The 10275-nt window shown below is 33.1% G+C and overlaps 1 protein-coding gene across 1 annotated transcript; it reads left to right on the top strand.

The window, feature by feature from the left end:
• Positions 1 to 58: 58 nt before the first annotated feature.
• On the top strand, positions 59 to 6847 carry LOC132723744 (steroid 17-alpha-hydroxylase/17,20 lyase-like). Its single transcript, XM_060708508.1, has 7 exons — positions 59 to 154; positions 1142 to 1297; positions 1964 to 2178; positions 3700 to 3828; positions 4032 to 4136; positions 4799 to 4933; positions 6388 to 6847. Exons 1-7 carry the CDS (start codon positions 66 to 68, stop codon positions 6732 to 6734), a joined length of 1176 nt encoding a protein of 391 aa, XP_060564491.1. The 5' UTR covers positions 59 to 65; the 3' UTR covers positions 6735 to 6847.
• Positions 6848 to 10275: the final 3428 nt, after the last annotated feature.

Genomic DNA, 10275 nt, shown 5'->3' with positions numbered 1-10275 from the left:
AAAAAGATCATTTATATGTTCATTTATTTCAATGAGAACGATTGTCTTTATATTTTACAGTTGAAATGTTTACGTATGGTGGAAAAGATATTGCTTTTAGCAACTATGGACCTATATGGAAACTTCATCGAAAAATTGCGTCAAAGGCCTTACGGTAAATTATTATCATTTATTAATCAAAGGAGTTTACTCAATATGGTAGTGAGGCAGTATCTCTAGACACTTGACAGAAATCAAGTTCGCAAAGTAGATTTTTTTTTCGGCGATTCTTACAATTTTTATTCACGACAGCATTTAAAACGGCTTTAGGCGATTAAGTGCATTTTAATTGATCAAAAGGCGAAATTCTAATAAGCAATTAATCAACCTGACGCCCGTCTGGAATTTGCCTAAATACGGCATAAAGTTGGTAGCTTAAAAACAAAAGCTTTACATTATCTGATAAATCAAAATATTTTACTGAGGGGCATCCTCGGTCAGTAAAGCAGAAAAGTTGCCGTATAACCTCTATTGTGTTGATGGTGGACAATCGTTCACACAATTGCCTCAACACGAATGTATCGATCTTGGAATGGCAATCAACAATAGAATGTATGTGAAACTGTATCATGAATATAATTTCATCTAAATAGCAACATATTGTGTGTTCAGATATACTATGCTCATCTTTAGGTGAAATACTTTGCAGGAATTTATTAAAATCTAGTACATTATTTCTGAATATGTCTAATTTGAATATATGAATATACAAACCTTTTCTGGGACAAATTATTCCGTCTTCCTAAAATATCAATGCGTGTAAAATTAGAGACTTATGAATCTTTATTACAACTCCTTTAAGCTTATGCAACAAATGAAATGTTACTATGGATAAATTATATGAAAATGTTTCTTAAAGTATAGCTAAATACTATTTAAAGTGTACAATAAATAACTTTGAACTGTTCAAGATTGTGAAGATAACGGAACCTAAGATTTTGCAGATTCCATCAATTGCGGCATATGGACCCCAATTTAAGTTTTACAACCCTCGCGGCGAATCGCCAAACGTTTGTATATTATAATATACATTTTGAGTTATAAAGATTGACACGTCGAGTAACTGCATGGTTTTTGAATCATCTTGTCTCATTCTTTACAGACAATATTTGCAAGGAGACGCCTTAGAGCACAGAATCTTTGATGCTGTAGAAACGGCGTTTGTTGAAATTGACAAAATTTCCGGCCAATTCGACCCAGAGCAGTACATAAACTTTATTGTTACCAACATCCTGACAAGTCTTTGCTTTGGCGGAAAGTAAGTGGTGTTAAAATGCAAATAATTTGCGTTATTAATTCAGCCGGGAGATCTAGAAGTATTTCAAGAGTTTAGGGAAGAGCGGAGGTCGTTGACTTTTCGGCTTTGGGTAATACATACTATAGAGGTGCCCAATCTCATTGTACTAGTTTCTTATGAGATGGTCAAAGTCAAATCGTCTTTTGTTTTGTTTTTGTTTGTTTTTTATTGTTGATGTTTATTTATATATGTAAGTTGATATTGAAATTTCACAGGGTTGCGACATATAAGCGAAATCCGAAGGCGGGGGTTGGGGTATGATCTCCTAGCCCCCACCTTCTGTGTCCGCGCATAAGAACTGTTGAAACTTTGTCTGAACTCTGTCTGAGTCTTCTATGTGTTGGTACAAGCCCGAGTCCTTCCAGGAAGGAGTCCAAAAATCGAACCCACAGCGATGAATGACTGGTGGCTTCGATTTAAAACGATTTAATCACTCGGCCACGGACGCCCCATTTAAGCAATTAAAACAAATACTGTTCATTTTATTTTTCCTCTGAAATAAGCTTTTAATTTCTGTATATTCTTTAATAATTACTACTAATTATTGCTGACTACTAGAGTAGAAAAGTAGGGAAAATTTCCGTTTAATGAAATGTGTGTTGATCCAGTCAGTTATGGTATATCTAGGTATGATTTCAAAGATAAAGAAGTGAGTTATATTCTGAAAGCCGAAGACGAAATAAACGACAAATTTGCAACAGGCATCTTGGAGGACTTTGTACCAGGATTGAAATATGTGTATAAGACCCAGGCCTTCAAAGAAATGGAGGTGTTTACGAATGAAGTGATCGAAGGGTTTATAAGAAGAAAATACAAGGAAGCGGAGTCAACTTTTAATAAAGGTAAGTGCAGTTAGAAAAGAAGGTGGAGTCAACATGCGTGTAAACAAGGAGACGTAGTCAACATTTAACAAAGTTAGATGCATATAGGGAATAAGGTGGAGTCAAAAATACTTAGTATGTCATTATAGTAAATTAGTATTTTGTATGGAAGTCAAAATACAAGTACTTATTTTATGCTTTTCAGTGGATTACTGATTTATCAGTGAAAATTATATTTGATAATTTCACAGTGAAAATTATCAAAATATAATTTCACTTTTTTCAATGACGAAACTACTTTTTTAAGATTTTCCCCATGTGGTACCTCAATTTTATTTTTACGACAATGTCAGGCTGTTAAAAGAAAAAGCAAAGCTGAAATAGATAAATAACTTAAATGTCAAAAGTAACACAGAGAGAAAACTTACTTTTATTCCTTCAAATTCCAATCACCAAATTTTGTCTCTAATTTCTTTTTTTGTTTTTTTGTTTTTACAGTCTGAAAAATACATTCCTTCCCCATGCAAAGCTGCTCTTGATGACATTTGGGCATATTAAAGTATCCTACGAGCAATAACTGCCGTATTCTTTATGAAAAATTGAAAAGCATTGACAGCCATCACTCGTAAAATAAGTAAAACATCCCAGCGTTCCTTCAGCAAGCTTCCAAGTTTTCCATTTCCTAGCTCCTTTTCTGAATGTTTTCACTTCTGTCAACACTTATTTTTTGTCTGTTACAATCCTCAAATAAGTTTTCTTTCTTTTAAAAAGGTGTATGACTAACAAATCCAAATTATATCCTTCTGAATCTTACACAATTATTTTCCTCCCATGAAATACACAACTTTAAAAAATGGCTGCCGTTTACATTTTAGAAAGCCAGGTCTAATATAAATTCGCAGTAAGTAACAGAAATATGGATGGATGGTTGGAATTTTCTCCTGCAAGAATTGTTTGTTTTTATTATTAACACAAGCGATCATTCATATTTTTTTAATAAAATGAATAAATATCACCGTCATTTAACCTTGATCGGCGGACTTATTTTTCAGCTTAAGACTTCTAGTTTTAAATGAGAAATTCCGTCTAAATGGGGCTCTCAATGGGGAAACAGATTTTAATATTAACGTTAAAATTATGGAAATTTCGTTTTAACTTGTTTTTAAGCATACAATAAAAAGAAAATTTGTCTGTTTGTTGTGTAAGATGTAATTTTATTTCATCTTGTGAACTTTAAAAACAGTATTCTCACTCATGGCTACGCCACTCGTGAGAATACTGTTTTTAAAGCTCACTCGATGAAATAAAATTTCATCTTACACACAAACAAACAAACATCCTCTATTTCTTTGTTTACATTTCGCTACCTTTAGGACATAACTGCATGTTCAGCGCTACTTTTTCCTGTTGTCAAAACTAAAATTTATGCTCATAATTCATTATTTAAACGTAATTAAACGTATGTTTGATATTTCTAAAGACGGGGAAAATGAATTTCTTAGGCATAATGACTATGCCTTTTAAAGAACTATTTTTTCATAGATAACATGCGACATTTTTCGGACAATTTGATCCTTGCTCGCATGGAGGCGGAACAGGAGGATGGAAAAGACGCACTCTCAGGACTAGATGAAGATCACCTTGTTCAAACGCTTACTGATATATTCTTTGGTATGTATCGTTGAGAACACCGTTTTTTGTTTGCTTATAATTGAAAATTTAATTAAGTTGCTACTTTAAAATATCATTTAAAGCTTAATATCCAATCAAGGTAAACATGTTAGAGGGGAACTTTTTGTTTTGTTATCTAGATCATTTTAAAAGAGTTGCTCTGATAGATTTTGCTTTATACTCATTTCATTTCTGTATTTTAGCTGGCATAGACACATCCCGATTTACACTCAGGTTTGCCCTGTTGCACATGGTGGCATTTCCGGATATACAAGAAAAGGTTCAGGAAGAAATAGATAATGCTGTTGGTAAGTGAAATACGTTTGTCTACCAAAGCAGTCCTCAAGTTAAAAGTATTGTACAATTTCAACTCAAAAGCGCATTCCGCGTATTTTGATTTGGAACAATTAATCCTTCAAGAATGCCTTCGCCAGTCAATTACTGTGTTGAGATTTTCGTTCATTTGAATAAAGTAAATACAAACTCGTTTTCGTTAAAGGCTTCAGATATATATTCACCTGAATAATATGAAAAGGGTAAAGCCTCAAAGCGAGCTCGATATTCTTTAACCGTAAGATAGTTTAAATTAATCATTCATTTTTATTTTACCTTTCCGTTTTATAATTATCATTCGGTATTTTATTCACTGCTTCCATTTATTCTGGTTCCCCCTTTCTATAATGATTCCTATATAAGTGCGCAGGAAACAAGTCTACGCTCCCGTTTTCAATCAGAGTACATAGGCTTTTATCATTATCTTGTAATTCGAAAAGTTGCAATTTGTCCAATTCGGTACTTCGGATGAAAGTTTTCAAACCATCACTTAGCAGGTACTCGCGTTCCTGTAAAGCTCGCTTTGCGAGCAGGCCCTTCGGGCCAGCTCGTCGAGCTCGCTATATATACTGTACAATTAGTGCTTTAGAATAAAGTTATCACTTGTTATTTAAAAGGTAGTACATTGCTTCTTCAGGGAGGGACAGATTACCAGGAGTTGCAGACCGCCCTAATCTGGGTTATACGGAAGCTGTGTTACATGAAAGTATGCGTCTTGCAAGCGTTGCCCCATCAGGTGTTTTCCATCAAGCGTCTTGTGATACAGAGTTATGTAAGTATGGTGTACAGTGTTCACAGTTAATTGCGCTTGGAACAAAAATTTCGGGAAGTCCACCCTGATGTGTTGCTTAACTTTATTTTTATTGATTTTTTAAAAGCATGGATTAACTTATGAATCTTTAGAAATTATTTTTTGTTTACGTGGGCCAAAATGTTTTCAAAATGAGTAGCTGAAATGTGAAAGATATTTTGTTTGATAGTTTATTGTGTCGCCCCTACGGAGTAGTGGCGACATTAATGGATCACTTCTCCGTCGTCTGTCTGTCTGTCCGTCTGTCCGTCACAAAACTTGTCCGGACTACTTTTCATATACTACTGGTGCAATTTTATCCAAACTTTACAGGAATGATCAGTACCAAGTTAAGTTGTGCCTATTGTCAGCATTTTCCGGTTCAATGATTTTGACAGAGTTATGGCCCTTTAATAATTTTTGTTTTTAAAGTTTGCCCGGACTACTTCTCTTATACCACTTATGCAATTTCCATGAAACTTTACAGGATTGATCTGTAGCTCAAGTCCTTGCGCATATTGCATAGGTTTTCCGGTTGAATGATTTTTGGCCGAGACATGGCCCTTTGATAAAAAGGTGTTTTTTTGTGTTGCCAGGTACACAAAAGCTTGTCCAGACTACTCCTCATAAACTACTGGTGCAATTTTATCCATACTTTACAGGAATGATCAGTACCAAGTCTAGTTGTGCACTGTCCGTCTGTCTGTCCGTCTGTCACAAAACTTGTCCCACAATAAAATTGGCTATCATGAGGCGACACATGTGATTACTGATCGCTCTTGTTCTTCTTATTATTAGGCTTTTCATAACAATTTAAGCCTACATATTACGAACAATACAACCTTACACATAGCCCTGAAACACTCGTAAAAAAATAAACATTACAAAAACACTTCATAAAATAAAGTGAATATTATATGCAGATAAGCTTATAAAAATCATCATACACTAGCCAAACTTTTAAGTGGTGCGTAAATATTGTTCAACAATCTGGTTTTCAAAGGCCTTTGAACAAAGGGGCCTTGTACAACAGCATCCATGAGGCAAAACATCACCTGTATCAAAATTTGCTTTAGCATGTTTCAAATTATTAAATTAGTTTCTTTCCGTTGTTTATTGGATTTGATTACCCAAAAGTTCCGTTTAAACTCCAACGGTAGTTACATGTACTTTCACAAATTTATTTCAAAATTCAGGAAATGGTGCTATTTGGCTTAATTAGGACAGTCTGCTATGTAAAAAAAAATAATATGTGCATAGCATCAGTTCTGTTTTAAATATCTTTTTATAACATATCAAACGAATTAAATGCTAATTATTGAGTGTAATGCATGCACATTTTGCTTATCCCAGCAAAGATGTTTATACAATTAATATATTGTATCTGTTACTGATTCCTTATAATATATTAATTATCCATGTATCCATTTATTCAGCCGGCTACCGAATTCCAAAAGGAACAAACATAGCCATCAATCACTGGGCGCTTCACCATGACCCAAGCGCCTGGGATGACGTTGATCGATTTATTCCAGAACGATATTTAGGGGAAGATGGAAAGCTTGGTCCCAAGCCAAAGAACTGGTTGCCATTTTCGGCAGGAACACGAGTATGTCTCGGAGAATTTGTAGCCAAACCAGAGCTTCATTTAATCTTTGCGAGTTTAATGCAGCGCTATAAATGGAAAATGGAATCGGGATTATGTGCAGATATTACCCCTGTTGGGTCAGCTTTTCTTCTGGGTTGTAAGCCCTACAAAGTCATTGCTGAAAAGAGAATTTAATTGACAGGAGCAAAATGTTTTTTTTTTTTATATAAATAGGGTAACTAGTTGAATATATCATGAAAAATAATTATTATAATAAAAAGGTATTAAATTATATTCAATAGAAGACATGTTTCAGTTGTACTATTTGAATATTCATATACACTGTTATATGTAAATTCTCCTTTTTAACACGTAGAAGTTATTTTATTTACATAAATATCAAAATGTTATTTAATTTATATTTCAATTTCTCTTATATTATAATCTTATGTAACACGAGGCTAAATACCAACAAGAGGTTTTCTCGAAACGCAGTCCCTACAATACCCCAAAGCAATGGAAAACGAAAAAACGCCAAACGGGGAGGGGAAAACAAATGAGAAGGAGGAGGAGGGGCTTAATTAGATTATTATAAGAGGGATTGGTAGATACCTACCGCGAGTCAATGAGACATATTATAATATATACAAAGGAAATAACGAGGGACGCAAACACATAACGCAGAATACTCTTGGCAACATATACTGAAAAAAACATGATGGCTCAATCTAATGAAGTAACAGATTGAATACGCACATGAACAGTTTCTATTAAAGTATGTAAATTTCCAAGGAATATCGAATAAAAACCAAGATTTGTCTGCCCTAACTGCTATGATATATAGTCTGATTTTTAAAATGTTACACATGATTTTAGTATTGTATCAATATAAACTCAATCCTAACTCCAAAGGTTTTTAACTTGATACTTGTTGGCAGTTTTATATAAGATATTTCAAAAGAGATGTGCAGCCCCGTTATCTACAAAAAAACAACTTTTGTATGCTAGTCCCCTAGCCCCGTAAATGAGTATAGAGTAACGTCTTTTACATATATTCTCTTACTTTGAAGTACACTGTTTAAGCCCGAGCATGGGGCGTGGCCCAGCCTTTATCATTTACAATTTTCCCGTTTCGGGGCGTTCGTTGAAGTATCCATTTTCTTTATCTTATTTGATATTACGCTTTAAAACTGAAAAGGTAAAATGTGTTACAAGAAAAGAAAACTTTTGTCAAAAACAAAAATGTTCAAAAATAATATTTTCCGCAGATATGCTTAATGGTTCTGTTAGAAAAGTAATGTACTGTTACAAGTGCACTGCAATGTTAATTTAAGAAATCACCGTGACATATGGATTTTTATCAAGTCGTTATCATTCATCAAGTGCTCCAATGTTTTTATTTGTTCATAATGTTGTATCTTAAATCTAGTAATTGCATGATTATTTAATTTTTTGTAATTAAATTAAAATGAATTCTACAAGAAATAACCCTTAAATTTTGCAAGAGTACGGAAAAAGATAATATAGAAAAAAATATCAATAATAACTACTATGAGAAATGGAGTTTCAAATAAATTACCCTTTAAATTAAGGTTCACAATTCTTATGTTTTCATTTATGAGGATAGAATAAAAACAAGCTAAGTCCGTTGGCCAAGATTTATCTAATAAATGACGAGAAAGTATTGTTGTATTCCTTTTATCACCCCACAAGTAAGCCTTTTACATTGGATTTGGGTTTGTGTAGATAATAGATAGGGAAAATATTGAACATATATAACTGTAAATTCTTGATGCTATTCATTCCGTTTTATGTTCCATATGGTTTAACGCCGCCTTTCATTGAACGCCGCCTTTCCTTGTCGATCTTGTTTATCATATTTTGTGTGACTATCGCCTCTGTCAATATTTATTATTTTAGTACATACAATGTATCACATCATATTCAACAGCTAAAAAGTACATATCTGTTTATTTATAAATTATAGCTTTTATATGGCTTATCACATGTGCCATTGCATACGACAGAAATCATTATTTTTCAGCCTGTCTACTGTTTCCAAAATTTAGCCATTGCCATGCTAATCCCTATTGTACTTAAAATGATAAAAAGGGTATTTACTAATTGAAATAGACTTATTTGACTCTTTTGTACACCCAACTCAGCGGGTATTTTTTCAGAATAATAACAACAAACTTGGCATGACGTCACGTCAAAGTCTCACGTCTTTTAGGGATTTCAAGAAAATCTATTTGTAGAAGAAAAACCGGTGAATATAATCTGAAAATCTATTTTCAGGGCAAAAAACTGTGAATATACTCTGATATTGACCAGTTATTTTTTTCCAAAAAGTTGCTTGTTAGCCTATCAGGGAAAGGCATTTCAAAGTTATTTATAGATTATATAATAATTACAAAATATACAAAAAAGTTTTCACTTAGCATATGTCATAAAAACATAAGCGCCTTATAATTTGACACTTATATTATGAAGCTTGTATTGAATATTTACCTCTACACAATAACCTTTTTATTTTGCACAATACTTATATCAATAGCAATGATACAAATTTACTGTATCAACAATATTCATTACCATTCCTTATAATGGCAAACATACATTTGAAATGTTAATTATTGTATGTAAATCAATATAATTAATATTTAGAAGGAGAGCAAATCTAATAACAATTTAATCAACAAACATTCAGATATAAACATGTGATCAAGATACATAATTATACTTTTGGCGGATACTTATCTCCACACAAATGATTATTCTCCCCCAACCCCTTATACTTTATTTTGAAAATACTGCATATTAAATGGTCGGATAGACGTTATAAGATATTCTAACACGACCAGCATTTTTCACTTTTGAATATAGAACATGTAATAGAACCGAAAGTGTGTGTAATTTTGCAATATAGTCACAGTAATAATTATAGATGTGACGTAAAAGAATCAGACGCGCTGAAAAATAGTACGGAAAAAAATCAGGTGCAATTTTGTTTAATATCAGGAAAGGCAGCATTTACTTCGTGTTAGATATATACAAATCGGTGATTTTATCGCTCGACTGTTTGTCGTTCGGATGCGCATCTTTATATCACTCGGACTACGCCCTCGCATTCGAACTCCAAACAGTGACGTTATTGAGTTATAAAATCACTCTTTGGGATATATAATTTCTGAAATAATACCGTAGGTTAACGGATCATTCATTGAAAGCTAGCATATTCATCACCATAACACACCGTTTTATTTTCTGCAATTAATTGCACAGTGCGTGAGATTGTATGGAAATCTTCAATAAAGTCGATTTACTGGAGAGACGCTTGTGATCAAAAATAATGTAAAACTGTCTTTTTAAGAGACCTTATATGATTTCCTGCATCACTTCATACGATTATTCCTATTTTATAAAGTTTGTCTTATAGGCATTTGTTCTATCTTGGCTTTCACTCACAAATATTTCATTTTACTATATAAGCTTTGCCCATTTGTATTAAAGGACCATTATACCCCATAAGCAGATTTATTTCTATGTCTCTCAAATTTTTCTTCTTTTTTGTGCCATTTTATAGCTTCCAAAGAATAACTTACTGGCCAATTACCTGAACCATATTTTACTTCTGTTACATTTTGACAATTTGAACAGTAAAAGTGATTCAATATTCTGAATGGAAATCAATATCATACATTGTTTGCTACTTTTATTTAGAAACACTGGTACA

This window comes from Ruditapes philippinarum, unplaced genomic scaffold (genome assembly GCF_026571515.1).
Source record: "Ruditapes philippinarum isolate M1 unplaced genomic scaffold, ASM2657151v2 ctg10430_1_1_1_1, whole genome shotgun sequence".
Taxonomy (NCBI): domain Eukaryota; kingdom Metazoa; phylum Mollusca; class Bivalvia; order Venerida; family Veneridae; genus Ruditapes; species Ruditapes philippinarum.
The sequence above is the reverse complement of the archived record's forward strand: the minus strand, read 5'-3'. Positions and strand labels throughout refer to the sequence as shown.

What these genes read in the sequence shown, in the direction of transcription:
- LOC132723744 (XM_060708508.1), top strand. Translation starts at nt 66, where the DNA reads ATGTTTACGTATGGTGGAAAAGATATTGCTTTTAGCAACTATGGACCT. An exon ending in ATTGCGTCAAAGGCCTTACG is followed by an intron (nt 155 to 1,141) that starts GTAAATTATTAT and finishes CATTCTTTACAG; the next exon opens with ACAATATTTGCAAGGAGACG. An exon ending in GTCTTGTGATACAGAGTTAT is followed by an intron (nt 4,934 to 6,387) that starts GTAAGTATGGTG and finishes CCATTTATTCAG; the next exon opens with CCGGCTACCGAATTCCAAAA.